Source organism: Podarcis tiliguerta, assembly GCF_965153285.1.
Source record: "Podarcis tiliguerta genome assembly, chromosome: 9".
NCBI lineage: Eukaryota > Metazoa > Chordata > Lepidosauria > Squamata > Lacertidae > Podarcis > Podarcis tiliguerta.
The window spans coordinates 22,415,179-22,432,600 of NC_139542.1; the positions used below are offsets into that span (position 1 = coordinate 22,415,179).

Sequence of the window (17,422 nt, forward strand, 5' to 3'; positions counted from 1 at the left end):
CTCATAGAAGAGGCCCATGAAGACGAGCCTCAGATGATTATTGCAGCATCCAGGTTGGTTCATATGGCAATAGTCCTTGAGGTATTGCAGTCCTGAGCTACTTAAGGCTTTATAGGTCCAAACATAGCACTTTGCATTGGGCCCAGAAACTAATTGGCAGCCAGTGCAGTCAGGCCAGTATTGGTGTAATGTGCTCAGTCTTGCCCTGGTGAGCAACTTGGCCACCAAATTCTGCACCAGCTGACGTTTCCAAACCATCTTCAGAGGCAGTCCTATGTATAATACGTTGCGGGAATCTAACCTAGAGTTTACCAGAGAATAGAGAACAATAGTTAGGCTACCGCTGTCCAGATAGGGGTGCAGCTGGGCCACCAACCAAGGCTGATGGAAGGCACTCTGTACCTCAAGTGACAGCAAAGTATCCAGAAGTATCTGTAAGCTATGTACCTGCGCCTTTTGCAAACAAGTCACAGTGAGCTACTGTTGGTTCTACCACCTCCTTTGGACCAGACAATGGAGGCAGCATAGTGTGTCTTCTATGCTGCCTTCACTGTCACCAAGTAGGCTCAGTCATGAGCCTCCACCAGTGTTTGTTTTATTGCTGAGTTCGTCTGCAGCATAATGTAGAACGTTAAAAACTAGGGCCAAAGTTAAAATCAGAGTGCCATACTTATGATGCAAACCTCTCAGCATGTCTGTACCACTGCTCACAGCAACCTTTGCTTAACACCTCTAGAAGAAAAGAGTTGGTCAGATTCCAGGGATAGATATATATCTCCTTTAGCCCATAATTCCAATAGATTGATTATAACTGAAGCCTTTTATCATTATGATGTGTTTACTTCTACTTTGTGCTTTCCTAATGCAGCCTGGATGTGATCAGTCTCATTTAATGTTTTGTCCAAATACCTGCTCAGTACAGCAGCTTCCGATGCCTGCGGCATGGTTGAATTACTGCACTTTAAAGCATTAATTTAGAAGTGGAGATAGCCTCTGTGGGTGTTTCTTATCATAAGAACACCGCTGTTTTGAAGGTACATATATCTTCATGCAGTTGAACAACACAAAGCAATGAATCTCTGAGCATTTTGTAGTGTGGCAGGGGAAGGGTTCTTATACGCTTCTATAACAAAATAATAAGAGCCCTGCTGGATCAGCCCAAAGTACCAGCACCCTGTTCTCACAGTGGCCAACCAAATCCCAATGAGAAGTCCACAACCAGGATATGGGTCTAACAGTTCTCTCCACTTGTGATTCCCAGCCACTTATCGTATTTTTCGCTCTATAGGAGGCACTTTCCCCCCTCCAAAAATTAAGGGGAAATGTGTGTGCGTCCTATTGAGTGAATGCAGGCTCCTTGGCTTCAGCAATAGCAACGCGAAGCCTCCGAAGCGCAGAGGGAGAGTTCCCTCCGCGCTCCAGAAGCATCGCGTTGCTTTCTTGCTGCGATGCGCAGCGGGAACTCTCACTGCGCTCCGGAGGCTTCGGGTTCCTTTTGCTGAAGCTGGGAGAGCAAGACTCTCCCGGCTTCAGCAGAGAGGGAGAGCTGTGCAGCGCCCCTTCAACCAAGCGGGAGTTCTCCCCCTCTAAAACAAGGTGTGTCCAATGGTCAGTGCGTCCTATAGAGCGAAAAATACGGTATATTCAGAGACATACTTCCTCCAGCAGAAGAGGCAAAGCATAGCTATTGTGGCTGGTTGCTGTTGATAGCTTTATCCTTCATGAAATGGTCTAATCTTCGTTTAAACCCATCCAAGCTAGCGCCCATCACTACATCCAATGCGAGCAAATTCCATTGCTTTACTATACACCGTGGAGAAATATTTTGTCTTTTCTGAGCCTTCCACAGGATGACACTGAGGTATAATATTATGAGATACATAACATACACCTCTATCACGTTCTCCGTTATCCACCATTTCCCAAACTACGGAAGCCCCCAATGTTTCCTCATAGGGGAATTGAGGGGCACCAGTTGGACCAACACACAAAATGGGAGCATGAAAATTCCCTTTGACAAGGAAATCAGACATTAAGAAGGGAATAACAGAAAATGTTGGGGTGCAGGGGCCAATTGGTGGAAGGTCACAGGAGGCACTACATGATGTTTTAGTATGCTTTTTAAAAAAAATGCCATTCACTTTGTAATAATAATAATAATTTATTATTTATACTCCGCCCATCTGGCTGGGTTTGTAAGCCTGCTTTATAATGTGTACTAATGGTGTTTCTTTTCTCTTCCTCCCCCACCTAAAAATAATAATAATAATAATAATAATAATAATAATAATAATAATAATAGTAATAATAATAATAATAATAATTATTACTTGTGAACACTTCTGTAATGAGTTGGGCCTTAGGAAACCCAGCTTCAAATCCCTACATGCTTTTGAAAGCAATGCATTTCAATTTAAAGGAGTGGCTTTTTAGATTTAATTAATAATTGGTCTCTGTGGCTATCTCATGTTTTCCCATCCACAGCTGTTCATTTTTCCAAAGGCTCTATGCTACCAAATGCAGCTTGGGAGTCATCCATTTATTTATTTATTTTGTAACAGCTGCCGCTACATTTCTTTCAGGGCTGCAGCCTTAAAAGATTTCAAACTGAACATACACCTGTGGAATTTGACCAAGATTTCTTAATCTTGACATCAGACATCAGACTCATGAAATCCCACACTAGTACATTCTTAGGCCATAGCTGCCACCACAATCTATGGTAACATTTCATTGATTTCCATACACGTACTCCAGAATAGAGGTGAAGCAGCCATTTGTTTACTTTACATATTAGGAGACATATTCATGTTTCTCTGAATTTTGCAATACAGAGTTTTTTTCCAGCCAAAGAATGCACTCAAAAATGTGTGTTTTAGTGTAAAGTGAATGTTGGGAAAGATGGAGGGCACAAGGAGAAGGGGACGACAGAGGACGAGATGGTTAGACAGTGTTCTCGAAGCTACAAACATGAATCTGACCAAACTGCGGGGGGCAGTGGAAGACAGGAGTGCCTGGCGTGCTCTGGTCCATGGGGTCACGAAGAGTCGGACACGACTGAACGACTAAACAACAATAAGCATGCTAAAATACATTCTGTTATGGGTAACTTGCCTGCACAAATGCTTATACTACGCAACACTGCATACAAAAATGTGTCTATTGGAAGAGATTGCATGAAAGTGCATGCAAATATTCATGTAGACTTTTGAAAAAGAATTGTAGATGTATGTGGAAATGGGATGCGCTGAAAACAGGGTTGGAAAAATGAGAAACCAAGGTAGACTTATTTGCCTAACCCTACCCTAGGTTAGAGGGACGTGGGTGGTGCTGTGGGTTAAAGCACAGAGTCTAGGACTTGCTGATCAGAAGGTCGGCGGTTCGAATCCCCGTGACGGGGTGAGCTCCCGTTGCTCGGTCCCTGCTCCCGCCAACCTAGCAGTTCGAAAGCACATCGAAGTGCAAGTAGATAAATAAGTACTGCTCTGGCAGGAAGGTAAACGGCATTTCCGTGTGCTGCTCTGGTTCGCCCGAAGTGGCTTAGTCATGCTGGCCACATGATCCAGAAGCTGTACGCCGGCTCCCTCGGCCAATAAAGCGAGATGAGCACCGCAACCCCAGAGTCGGTCATGACTGGACCTAATGGTCAGGAGTCCCTTTACCTTTACCCTAGGTTAAGTAAATGGTATGCTTGAAAAGTGCTATTCCTAGAAATGCCTGTTGGTTGTGAACTATAAACTGGAGTATCCAAAGCAGTGTTCAGATTATAGAGGGAAAGGTACAGAGTTGCTACCCCCTGACTCCCCTTAGTTTTTAGCCAAATCATAGCCTATCTACCAATATTCTATAAATGTGTCACCATAGAGGCCTGACCCCTTATAATTCAGGCATTTATCTGCAGAGTCTCAAAGCATCGAGAGTATTTCACTGCTTTCAGAGAAGCAACATCTTTTCCTCACTCCCATGGTTGAGCAAAGGTATAAGATTAATGCTTCTATTCATCCTAACATCCTTTATGAAGCTCCTTGGTGACCTGCTAAAAATGGTGGGGAGGAGCATTGCTATCAGGATAGACCATAAAAGCTTCATTCAGCACCCAAACCGAAGTCAGGAAAACCCTCCTGTTTTAGAAATAATCCATTTTAGCCACACTGATGCTTTTGTGAACCAATGGTTACATCCATGCTTTGGGGAGACAATTACCAATCTGTGAAATAACATCTTGTGACTGGCTTTTGGCAAGCTATGAAGGGGAACTCTGTGGAAAAATCGACAGAGGGTCATTTTTTCATTAACCTTTCGTATGTCTCCCTTAATATCTGAAAATATAGGAAGTAACTCAGTACTCCTTCAGCCATCTAAAATTATACTGAATCTAATTGGGTTTCTAGGTACTTTGGAAGATTAGGAGCTGAAACTGAATTGGCAGTAGATGGCAAACTGCCAGAACAAAGTCAAACGTGCCATTCTCAAAGCTTTGAAAACATTTTAAAAGGAAAGTGAGGGAGAGGGGTACAAAAGGCCCCTGTGGAACGGCTTGGAATTGTAGTTCCAAGCCTTAGCTGGTGAAGACTAGAACTAACCAGCAGTAAAATGTGGGCGACTGATTTCTTTCAGATGAATGCGTACCTGGGGGGGGGGGGGATGCTCCCACCCCGGATGAATAATAATTCCCAGCTTTCATTTCTTTAAAGAAAAAGTTTCTAGCATATGTTGAATGTGAGATAGGAGTCAAAATGTACAGGTACTGTTCTTTTCATTTGTGTGTGTGAAGGAATCTAGCCTGTTCCATCCTTTTCAATGCTTTACCCACTCCCACCAAAAAATTCACATGGATGCCCATGTACAGATGTAGGCAGGGTTCCCTGCCCCCCACACCATTTTAATATAATGAGACCTTAAAGAGAGTGGACTAATAAAATGGAAAGTATAATATTTTAATCAATTGTTTTTATACCTGGTGTTAGCTGCCCTGAGCCCGGTCTTGGCTGGGGAGGGTGGGGTATAAATAAAAATTATTATTATCATCATCATCATCATCATCATCACTGTGATAAGCACTGAAAGTGTATGCATTTGCAGATACAGGCCTTTTGGAAGGAAAGGGGAGACAGACTAGAACATCAACTGGCTATGGTATTCCGGTTCATTGCTTCTTTAGTACAGTGTTGAGTTTCTATGCAGCTCTGTGCATCTGTTGCTGGACTTAGTTTTAAGATCACACTTTTGAATGGTTTCTCTATCTGCGGAAGCCATGCTTGGTATGCTGCTGTGACAATGTTTCCATAAAAAGATTAGGCACCTGTTCCCTCCGATATGTATTCCCAAGTGTGTTTTGAGCAAGCAGCTTATGCCATTCAATGCTGTCTTGGTTTCGCCAACCTTTCTGGAATGTTCCTGAGGAGAAGAGAGTTCAGTATATTTCCAGGGAGACCTTTTTCTCCCTGTGGCCACTGCAGGCCTTCAGGTAACCACTTCACCAAAACCCACCGATGCCACCTTCCCAACTGCACCTACGTGGTGTAAGGAATATCCAGTTTTTAAAAAGAGAGAGAGAGAGAGAAATTGTAGTGAAGGATCTTACAGTTAAGATGTTCTAGGGTATGGACCAGTTTTGCTATGCAGTCCTCTTGTAAAACCATCTGTTGAATGGCAATATATAAATATAGCAAACGAATAATGTGTAAGAAACTCCAGACAAATAAACACACTAGTCTGTAACAGTAGGAAAACCAAAAGGCCCCCTGTCACCATAGCAACTTCATGACACACCATGCTATACACTTTGACAGGCAACAGCCTACTTCATTAGATGAGCAGCTGGACTGAGAAGTGTGGTAGATGCATAGAAGTAAAATGTCAGGATTGTTGGCATCTGTCTGTCTTGGGCAAGTGTGCCAGCTTGCTCCCGTGATTTAGCAAGTGTGTGAGTGAGGTGAGCACATCGCATGGCATGTGCACACAGCCACCACATAGTTTTGAGGGGTCCCGGCCCCCTCCTTGAAAAGTAGTGTCTGGCATTTTTCTCAGTGTGATGCACTTGAAGGCACATGCAAAGAGATGTTGGGCATCTTTTAAAAAGCAACAGTAGCAGCATACGTCTAAATTGGCAATAGTTTATGTCCCATATGAGAAAAGTAATATATCAACATTTCCATGTTTCACAAAGTGTCAATTGGTGTGGGTGGAATTATTTAAAATTCATATTGGACAGATACGATCCCTATCCCTTTTGCACGCTAATGTGCTGTTCTAAGTCATGCATCGTGACATCTTCAAAGAGGCCAGTCATAATTATGATGGATTAGACTGCAGAATTGGTCCTAGATGTAATCATTGTTTCGCAGATGCTACTGATGTGCCATGAATTTCTAATAAACTATGGCTGGTCCTGTGTGTGTGTGTGTGTGTGTGTGTAAGTAAAGCTGATAAGTATATTGGCTGGAGTTCAGTAACTGAAGGGGGCAGGAAATACAAATTACTATACTTGGGGAAAGACTCTGCTTTGGAAGAGGTACAATTTACTTCATACAAAAAGGGAAGGGATTTGTCCAGCTATTTGCAGATTGCTAATTCCCCATTTTGGAAAGAAAATAAATATATTGAGCAGTGACCCAACTGCTCAATATATTGGTAGTGACCCAGCTCCAACAGAAATCCCTAGATGACCTTCAAGTTGGCTAATTTCTCTCTTAGTTGTTCTACCATGAATGGTGGGCAGATGTTGATATAGAAATCCTAAACTGGCACAATCCTTCCCCTTCTCAACCCGTGAATTTTATTTATTATTTTCTTGTGTGTGTGCACGCACGCATGGGTATAAACACACACACACACACACACACACACACACATGCATATGCATGCACTATAAGTAGTTTATAGACAACAAAAACATGAGACAACTTAAATACTACAAAAATACAGTTGCATTAATAAAAATATGAAACTATTAATAAATATGAACCAAAATCAATTTTACATCCTTCTGACATGCCTTCTCAGCCGCCTGGTTTCTACTCACCCACCCAGGGCCCAAACAAACCCATAGTTCACCCACAAAAATCTCACAAAGGGTGCCTGGAAACTGTTAACATTGCCCCTAGTCTCTAAGTCTAGCCTTGGTGTTTGGGGTGGATGGGGCTTCCTACAGCTGTGTCCTATTCAGCAGTCAGCTACACTTTCTGTTAAGTTGTGGGCGAACATATCAGATGACACAGCGATTCTTCCAAAGCAGCTCTTTATTTGTAAGCTGGAACAGAACTGAACTGAGGAGCTCAGTCAGCCTGCTTATATAGAGCTCCAGAACAATGTAACTGTTGCAACTTTCTAAAACTATCCAATCACTGAACATCACTTTCGATCCTTCATTTGCATACAAACTATCCAATCACTAAACGTCACTTTCGATCCTTCATTTGCATACAAACTATCCAATCACTGAACATCACTTTCGATCCTTCATTTGCATACAAACTATCCAATCACTGAACGTCACTTTCAATCCTTCATTTGCATAACTATCTACAGTATTCCCCTGCTGGCCCAGGGTGAGAACTTCAGTACATAAGACTTTCCATACCTGGGTCCTGCAGGTCTAGTGAGTTTCCCAGGGGGTCCCAAGGATGCGAAAATAGCATCCCTCCATTCACTGTTCTTTCTCTGGCCTCTGCCCACTTCTCTTCCTCCAGCTGCTTTCTTGTCCCATGAAGGACAGTAAAGTGGGGATCTATTTAGGATTATTTTGGATTGCTGTGCTTACCATACCATACAGATGTGCACTGTATGAATGGAATTCAGAATTTTGAACTTGTGTGAGAATTGTTGGAATGAAAGCTTGCACTTGCAGAGGGAAATACTTCGATATTTACAGTTCCACCTCCACCTATGGTTTGTCTTTATGGCCCAATACTAGATAAAGGGCACAAGTGGGGAAAAATTAATGGGATTTTTTTGGGGTGTGGAATGCCTCGCCCCATCTCACTTATTAAATGCAGAGGTCTAATACAGAGGACTTTCTAAGACGTTTTGGTTTTTTCTTCACATGTGGTCATTTTAGATAACTGCAAAAATTTGAATTTCTGTTTTCTTTTACTTTTTACATTACAAGGCAGAAATAAGCATGGAAAGTGGAGCACAGCATTCAAACATCACACAGAAAAGGGAGCAAGCAATCTTGTTCTACTGCTGCAGTCTGTGTAATAGGTGACATTTTCAAAGACTGGCTTTGCTGCTGCAATCATTGCATGCAAATATCCTGTTTTAATAATTCAAGCAGGTGTTAATTAATCATACTGAAGCGTTCACATCCCATTTCACTAGCAGCAGTGTTTTTAATGACAAACTTCACATGATTTGAAACTCGGCTTGTCCCAAGATGGGGCTCACAGACCTCCAAATAGAAGAAGAGCTCTGCAGGATCAGGCCAAAGGTTCACTAGTCCAGTATCCTGTTCTCACAGTGGCCAGTCTAATGCCTATGGGAAGCCCACACACAGGACCTGAGTGTAGCAGTGTTCCACCTCAACATCAACTGTGATTCCCAGCAACTTGTAGTCAGAGACATACATGGGACTTTGAATTCTCTGTGGGTGCTCTTGTAAGCTTTGATGTTGGAACCTCAGAATGCTCAAAGCTGTTTAGTGCGGTCTTCTCCCCCGATGAAAGAGTGAACATCTGTCCAGCTGTGTTCACTGCTTTTGAGAGTGTATATTTTTTTAAAAAAAAACCTTCATCTGTTCAGTCTCAGAGCTGCTGAGTTCCATTATAGCATTGATTGTAATACAGTGGTGCCTCGCAAGACGAAAAGAAAAGAAAAAGAGTCTCTTCATCTAGCGGTTTTTTCGTCTTGCGAAGCAACCCTATTAGCGGTTTAGCGGCTATTAGCGGCTATTAAAGGCTTAAGGGATTAGCGGATTAGCTGCTAAAAGGCTATTAGCAGCTTAGCGCCTTAGAAAAAGGGGGTGGGGAGCGGAAAAAAATCTCAAAACTCGCAAGACATTTTCGTCTTGCGAAGCAAGCCCATAGAGAAATTCGTCCTGCGAAGCGCATTGAAAAACGGAAAACCCTTTCGTCTAGCGGGTTTTCCGTCTTGCGAGGCATTCGTCTTGCGGGGCACCACTGTATATCTCTTTTGGAAAGAGAGCTTGCGATTCTTAGACCACTTCTAGAGTCTTCCCATACATGTTGCTGTTCTCCAAGAAAGATGCACAGCTGCATATTTTTTGACATAATATACCGTATTTTTCGCTCCATAAGATACACCTTTTTCTTCCTAAAAAGTAATGGGAAATGTCTGTGTGTCTTATGGAGCAAATGCGTGGGCCCTGGATTTTTGCAATGGGTCACTCCAAATTCACCATCAGATCACATAGCATGTCCATGACTATAGCCTGCACCAAAAAAATCACGCATCCACTGTTTCGGTGGGCCTCAATGGCGCAAAAACGTGGTTACAAAGCATGGATCCTCAGGATGTTTGCATTGGGTCACCCCAAATTCACCATCAGATCACATAGCCTGCACCACAAAAATAGCGCATCCACTGTTTTGTTCAGAATATTTTTTTTTCTTGTTTTCCTCCTCTAAAAACTAGGTGCGTCTTATGGTTGGGTGCATCTTATGGCGCGAAAAATACAGTATATCCCAGCACTTTTAGACTGTCACAATTTCCATGAGGCTCTCAATCTAGAAAGGGGAAGTGCATTAGATGAAGTGCTTAATTGCCATCTGGGTTTGTGTAGCATGCATCAAATAAACATGGATTTCCCCCCCTCCCCCATTCTCTCTTTCAGATACAATAGGAGGGCAGCCTTGTGGATGGCCCCAGAGTAGGCCAGATGGAACAGGATAGAACCAGCCATGTTGAAGGCAGTAGTTTGAGCCCATTTCTAATACCACATCCTTCTCATGTTTGCCAGGGAGAGCCTTTGTCAGTGAAGCTACAGAATGGGAGCCCACCAGCAGAGAAGGGCCAGGTTGAAGTCAATGGCGACCACACGTGGCTGCATTTCAAGGCCAACTATGGAATGAAGCACGCTGTCAGGGGAAATGCAAATAACAGAATAAGCCCAGACCTTCTCCAAGAAAAGAGAGACTGTGGCAGCTATATGCAAAATGGTGGGATAAAACGCACTTTCAGCGAGCCTTCTCTGTACGGGCTTCACCAGAACAAAAAGCTTAGACAAGATGAAGAAGCAAAAGGAGGGAAAGAAACCTCTTTGGATGGCAGTGATCAGCCGAATGCTCCCAATTCATGCAGCGAGGAGGACTTGGTGGGTTTTAGAATGGAAGAAGATGCAGCTTCAGTTCTCATACAGTCCTCCAAAAACAACCATGGTGCTTCAGAAACTCCTCCTGCTCCCCAGGTTCAGAATGAACAGGAGAGCGAAAACATGAATTGCCACAACAGGGACATTGCCTTGCTCTGCAAGAGCAAGGCGGTGTCAACGCCTAATGGTGCTATAGTTTCTGCCTCTTCTATGGAAAACATGCATGGTGAACTCCTTGAGAAAACGCTGTCTCAGTATAATCCAGATCATGTGTCCATTGCAATGCAGAAAACCACATCTCTTACAAATGCCATAAACACACAGGCTACTAATGAATCGACTTGTGGCACACCACATTCATCCCATACCTCAGGGCAGATCAACTCCCCACAAACCTCAAACTCTGAGCTGCCTCAGGTGCTAGATTCTGTGGCCACTGAAGTCCACAGCACAGAAGACGGCAGTAAGATATCCATATTGCCAGCCTGCTACACTTTTCAGAAACCAGAACTGCAATTGGAGCAGCAAAAATCCGAAAATGCATGCCAGTCCCCTACAGAGAATACTGATGATGCAGGAAACATGGGGCAGGTTCCCAGTCAAGACTTCTCACTACCCAGTCAAGATTTCTCACTAAATCCCAACAGCAATATGAAAGCTCATAACAATAGCTCAGAGAGGCCAGCAGAGCCAGCAGAGGAAAATGGTGCTTTGTTCCAACAAGACCCCATGTTCAAGAAGAGTTATTTCAGCCCACCTCCTGTTGCAGCTTCTTCTCCTCTTCCAGAAATAAACAGCATTCTTTCCATGAGTGTTTCAGAAGTGCATAACCATTATGAGACCCAAAGTCAAGAGACTCATTTGAAGAAAGAGAAGAATGGAGAGCAGCAGCAGCAGCAGCAGCAGGGGGAGCTTGCAGCACAAATTCCTGGCCTTTGCCAGCAAGCACTTAGTTCTCAACAGGGTCTTCAACAAGAGGTTCAGGTTTCACAGCAGACTGGCAATGAAACAAGAGATCTGATGCTTTCTGCAATGGCATCAGGCATCAGGCAACAATATCCTGATGAACTCCAGTCAAAACTGGAGCCGCGGGTTCAAGACACAGAAATAGTAGGAAGCAGTAAAGAGTTGCAACAACATTATCAACATCTCCTGGGCCAAATTAACCAGGAGACCGTAACTAGCAATGAAAAAGACTTGGTGAAAAATCAGATGCATCAGTCACACCCTCACTTGCAGACGTCTTGGACAGGAATATCTTCCCCTCACTTTCGCCCCAGTGAGTCTCCCCAAAAATCAAATGAGGTGCTCTTAAGGACAATGCTTCAGCTTCAGTCAAACTCAGCTGATCAGACCCATCCAAAACAATATCCTGGGAGCCCCAATGCATCAAAGGAGATTACAGGGCAAACTTGCTTCCAGAACATCACACAATGTGAGCAGATACCAGCACTGTACAAGGGTGAGGCAACACAGCTGCCACCTCATCTTACAGCTGAGAAGCAAATGCAATTCCAAAAGCACTCACCACAGCCTACAAAGATGGATACTCTGCTCAAATCCCACGAACAGCAGCAAAATGCAAAGCACTTCCACTTTCAGCCGCAAGCTGAACACCACACTGAACAGTCCCTGGAGTCACAGATGAAGCCACAGCACTTAAATCTTCCACCATTGGAAAATGAACAGTTCCTCCGTTCACATATATTGCAACAGATGCTCCAGACCCAGCCAACACAGTTGCCACACAGTCCACAGCTAACCATGGGCTCCCAGCAGCAATCATTGCACATGAAAAGCAGAGAACTTCCTCAGACCTTTCCTCATTCCCAAAGCAGACAAGAGCAGCAGCTAGAAGGGGCATCTTTCAGTCAGCTTAAACTGGAAGAATGTTTTGAAACTGCAAACAATTACTTCAAATCAACTGACTTCCCAATGCAAAACTCCCAGGTCAGGCCAGGACCGGTGTCCGATATGAACAGTAAAGATTCCCTTTACAATCATGCTTTCAAAGCAAATACTGTTATGAAGCATTCCTACTTGAACAACATGCACTTAGTCTCTGAGAAAAAAGAAAACCCTATGAACACTGAGCTCTTTGCAGAAAATGTAACTCATGACTTACAGCATATGCAATATTACACACATAGTATGGCCCCCAAACAAGATGTGCCCCATTGCTTTCAGGAAGAAGCTTCCCAGTCTCCACCAACTTCAGCCGGACAACTACCCTTCCAGCAAACACAGGGATATTCTAATTTGACCAGCAACATGTGTAGCCCACAACCTGCCCAGATTCAGCAAAGGTACGTACCCTACAGTCAGCAATCGGCGTCCCATGCAGGAGTTGATCAGAGAGGCTGCCATCTTCCAACTCAACCTCAAAGGGATTTTCAGAAGCATGCTGCTCTCAGGTGTCACATCTTAAACAGGCAAGAACAACAAAACAAATCTGACACCTGTCACGGTGTGGGACACAAGCCTATTAAAGCGGAAGCTGGCTCCAAGTTGAATGTCTGCACCCCTCCATCAGCTGGGCAGATGGAGAACAAAGCATGGAAAAAAACAATTAAACAAGAGAGTCAGCACTTTGGTTGTGAGAACATGCAACAAAAGAGTATAATCGAAACCATGGAGCAGCAGCTGAAACAGTTTCAGGTCAGAACACCCTTTGATCACAAGTCCCTTACTATCAAATCACCGAAACATGTGAAAGTTGAAACTGTGGGACCCATCACCATTCTGTCAAGGAATTCCACCGCTGCAGATTTCAACAGCCACGCAGCCTCTTTAGATCAACAGCCCATTCATTTCATTGAAAAAACACCAACCAAAAGAACGGCTGCTGGAACAGCTCTCAATCATTTTTTAGAGTCACCTTCCAAGTTATTAGATACTCCTGTGAAAAACCTACTGGACACACCTGTCAAAACTCAGTACGATTTCCCATCTTGTAGCTGCGTTGGTGAGTTGACTTTGATGTTTCAGAGTTTGTTTTTAAATGAATACAATAATACCATTCTGCTATAATTTTCCAAGCCCAGCCAGCTCCCTTCCTCACGTCACCCTCCTCCCCTTTCTCCTATAGGGAAGACTTCCCTTGTCTTCTCAAATAAATGTCCCAAACTGCATTTCTCAGTTCGCAGGTTGGAATTTCTTATCCATAAAAATTATAAGTATCTCAGGCTCTTGCAGTTCCAGCCACTCTGTCCTTCAGTTTCCTTCATGGAAAATACTGTGAGTTGAATGATGCTATACAACATGTGGTTGGCTATGGATTCATCCTGACTCCACTCTCGACTTTGCTTTGGGAGTGGTTTATGGTGTCTAGATTTCCCCACAATCAAATATGGGCATAAAAAGATGGCTGGTTTGTTACATTCTGAGCACATTATATGGGTGTGATTGGACAAGGTGAAGGCAAATGTGGAGTTGAGATTCTTGCAGGTATGATTTCTCCTCTGAAGGTATCGCCTGAGCAAGGCCAGAAATGCAAGATGATTTCCTAGGCAAACAGAATGGAAAACTGTCTCTTTGAAATAACCCAATGAGGAAATTGCATCTAGTTTTGTCATGGTGAATTGGGACACTGGAAAAGTGTTGTTGCAGAATGACTTAAGACCAAATTGCACATAATAAAGATAACGTCTTCATAAAAGACCTTTGGCCAAGCGCCACAAAGGAATAGAGGTGTGATTTAATGTATTAAATAAGTGCATGGTCTGAGGGTTCTGAATCCTCCATTTGTGGTCCTTCCCTCTACAACCATAGCCCTTTTCTCCAGGTGGGCTCTCTCTCTCTGTATTGGCATCTGGCTATGGAGTAGAGAAGAGCAGCAGGACATTTAGCATCCTCTTCTACTGTACACCCCTTTGGTATATCCCCATGCCCCATTTTATTTGAAACATTTCAAGATGCATGCAATTTGGGCCTGAACAGTCGTCCTCCATGTATGCACCACAATGAGAATAATGGACACAGATGCATGAGAATCTTTCAACGCATAGTACTAAACTTTGCTCTGCCTTTATAGAACCGGTCACACTGAGGCATTTGCATTTTCAACAGATGGTTTTAAAGGAATTTATCTGAACCCCAATTTACCTTTTTTAAAAATTTAATAACTGAGCCTTGGGGTGCATATAGAGATAGCAGGAACTGCCGCAAAGCTAAAAGGCTAATACTATCAATGAAAATCCATAGGGGCGCAGGTGGCGCTGTGGGTTAAAGCCTCAGCGCCTAGGGCTTGCCGATCGAAAGGTCGGCGGTTCGAATCCCCGCAGCGGGGTGCGCTCCCGCTGTTCGGTCCCAGCGCCTGTCAACCTAGCAGTTCGAAAGCACTCTCGGGTGCAAGTAGATAAATAGGGACCGCTTACTAGCGGGAAGGTAAACGGCGTTTCCGTGTGCAGCTCTGGCTCGCCAGAGCAGCGATGTCACACTGGCCACGTGACCCAGAACTGTCTTCGGACAGCGCTGGCCCTCGGCCTCTTTGAGTGAGATGGGCGCACAACCCTAGAGTCTGTCAAGACTGACCCGTACGGGCAGGGGTACCTTTACCTTTATCAATGAAAATCTAGACTCATTTCCAACCTTTATTTATGGTCGAACCAGATGTAATAAAGCAGGAATGGGGAACTTCTGGTTCTCCAGATGTTCTTCTTGGACTTGAGCTCCCATTAGCTCGAGGCGGTGTGGCCAGTGATCAGGGAAAATGGGACTTGTAGTACAGCAACATATGGAGGGTCATAGGTTTCTTGCCTATGTAATAAAGGGATTTTACCTTCCAATATTTCTGCACCAAAAAAGCAATAAGCAGAGGTGCTGACATATCAAAAGTCGAGAATATGCCCTATCTGATTTTCTTCCATTAGCTATTCCACAGCAATAACTTTTATTGATTCCTGATGGTAACGGGAACAGAGAAAATCCTAATTGACCCCTATTACAGTAACTGTATTAACCATGCCTTATATTAAAAAAAAAATCGTTCATCTGGCATTATGCATTAGAACTGCCCCAAATATTGCTCACTCTCTTGTTTGGTACAATAATTCCCTATTTGCATTTTTAAAGTTTTTTTTAAAAAAAAACGATTCCCAAGTGAAAATAGTAACTCTTCCCCTAGCCCTGCTATCAGTCCATGAATGATCTGGTGCACAGATGACCTGCCAAGAGTCTTTGGGGTTGGTTTTACTCATATGTGTAGTGCAAACAGGTCTTGTTACAGATTTCATTTAGAATTTTTTTCCTGAAGTGAGCAAAATATGTGTATAAGGTGAACCTATGCTTTACTATGTAATATCTTTTAAAGACATCTTCAAAAGCATACAGCGTTAACCTTTTTGTTTGTTTGTTTGTTTTTAAACAGAACAGATTATCGAAAAAGACGAAGGCCCTTTCTACACCCATCTAGGAGCCGGCCCTAATGTGGCTGCTATTAGAGAAATAATGGAAGAACGGTAATGAATTTGCTAAGGCACACGGCAGATTAAAATTTATCTATTGTGCATGTCAGGATTTTCTCTCTCTCACTCACTCACACACACACACACACGCACACACACACACGCACACCCTCGGTCTTTGCACACAAAGAGTACCACAATTGCAGACTCCCAAGTAATTATTTGGTAGGCTGGCTATTCCTGCTTTGCCAACACAGGGCACTGTGCTATTCACTGGAGGACGACAACATTTGACAGGTCGGCTGGCTTGCTGTCCTGATCTTCCCACTCTGAGGCAGATGCCAGCAACAGGGCCAGCCTGCCAAATTAGCGAATTGGCATTGACTGTAAAAGCAGGAAAGGACCCAGCCTTCCCAGTCGGGCCACTACACATGCCAAGGTACATAGGGGAGATGGCAAAAGGCATATGCAGCTCAAGGAAAGAAAACCTCAAGCAGGCTACTCCACCAAAACAAAACAAAAACCACAACACAATTAAGAGTTCATCTTCCTTCTGCTTATTTACACTAAGGAGTCTAGTACCATCCATTGAATTCCATAAAGCAGGGATCCCCAACCTGCGGCCCTCCAGATGTTTTGGCCTACAACTCCCATGATCCCTAGCTAACAGGACCAGTGGTCAGGGATGATGGGAATTGTAGTCCAAAACATCTGGAGGGCCGAAGGTTGGAAATGCCTGCAATAAAGGAATAAATGGCCAGCTTTGGCTTGGAAACTTGGTCATTATTTCTACAGCATAGTAGCATAGTACCCTTTTTTTTGTTTTATGCCGGGGTGAGGTTTTCCCCCTGTTCTGTGTTGTTAGAATCAAGTGGCAGCCAAACAAATGCTATATGCTGATGATATTTCATTATATGTAAGACACATATAATTGAAATTAGCTAAATTCTGGACTCTAGGTCTTGTTTCTCTTCAACACCAATTTAAGAAGGCCTTTGTTCACCTAGCGGCAAATTTAAAGCATAGTCCACCTTTTTTCAAGACATTGCCTCCTTTTCCTCTGCATACTTACATTTCCATATATGTTGGATATGATAAAACACTAGATTATCAGATGTAAGTGATGAGCAGAGTCCTTTTTCAGGTAATTAGTTCAATGTTTAAGCTTCTTCTTTTTTAGAGCTGCTGTGCTAAAAATGCGATACAAATAGCTTTAGCCCTGTAGGGCAGGTCTTAATATTCTTCTAAGGACACTTCATGCCTTTAATCTTTTGAGCAAGGAGATCAGATAGATATATCATAGAGTCGTAGAGTTGGAAGGGACCCTGAGGGTCATCTAGTCCAACCCCCTGTAAATGCAGGAATCTCAATGAACATATTGTCTCTTGCAAAGTATGGTGTGAGTTTCTTGAAGCGTCGTGTATACACATAGTACCTACAAGTAAAGGATGTGATTTGAGGAAGAATGGACAAATAATGGCACAAGACTGACTCAACTCTCTCTCTCTCTATATATATATGTATATACACACACACTGCATGTGAATCTCTGTTGCTCAGATCAAATGTTAATACTTACTTTTATTCATTTGTCTGGCTTTTTAAAGGTATGGACAGAAAGGCAAAGCCATAAGGATAGAGCGGATTGTCTATACGGGGAAAGAAGGCAAAAGTGCCCAAGGATGTCCTATAGCTAAATGGGTAAGCCCTTTTCCCACTTGATCATATAAAATATATATTTTTAAGT

General features: G+C 43.3%; 1 protein-coding gene across 2 annotated transcripts in view; it reads left to right on the forward strand.

Annotated features, from left to right (window-relative positions):
* The window catches only part of TET2 (tet methylcytosine dioxygenase 2), a 67,260-nt gene that overhangs the window by 36,393 nt on the left and 13,445 nt on the right, over positions 1–17,422 (forward strand). Inside the window, exons 2-4 of one of the 2 annotated variants that reach the window (XM_083456752.1) lie at positions 9,794–13,235; positions 15,639–15,729; positions 17,283–17,376. In XM_083456752.1, the coding sequence (XP_083312878.1) occupies positions 9,839–13,235; positions 15,639–15,729; positions 17,283–17,376 (3,582 nt within the window). In that variant the 5' untranslated portion in view covers positions 9,794–9,838. The remainder of the gene's footprint in view (positions 1–9,793; positions 13,236–15,638; positions 15,730–17,282; positions 17,377–17,422) is intronic. The other variant, XM_083456753.1, reaches the window with a different exon arrangement.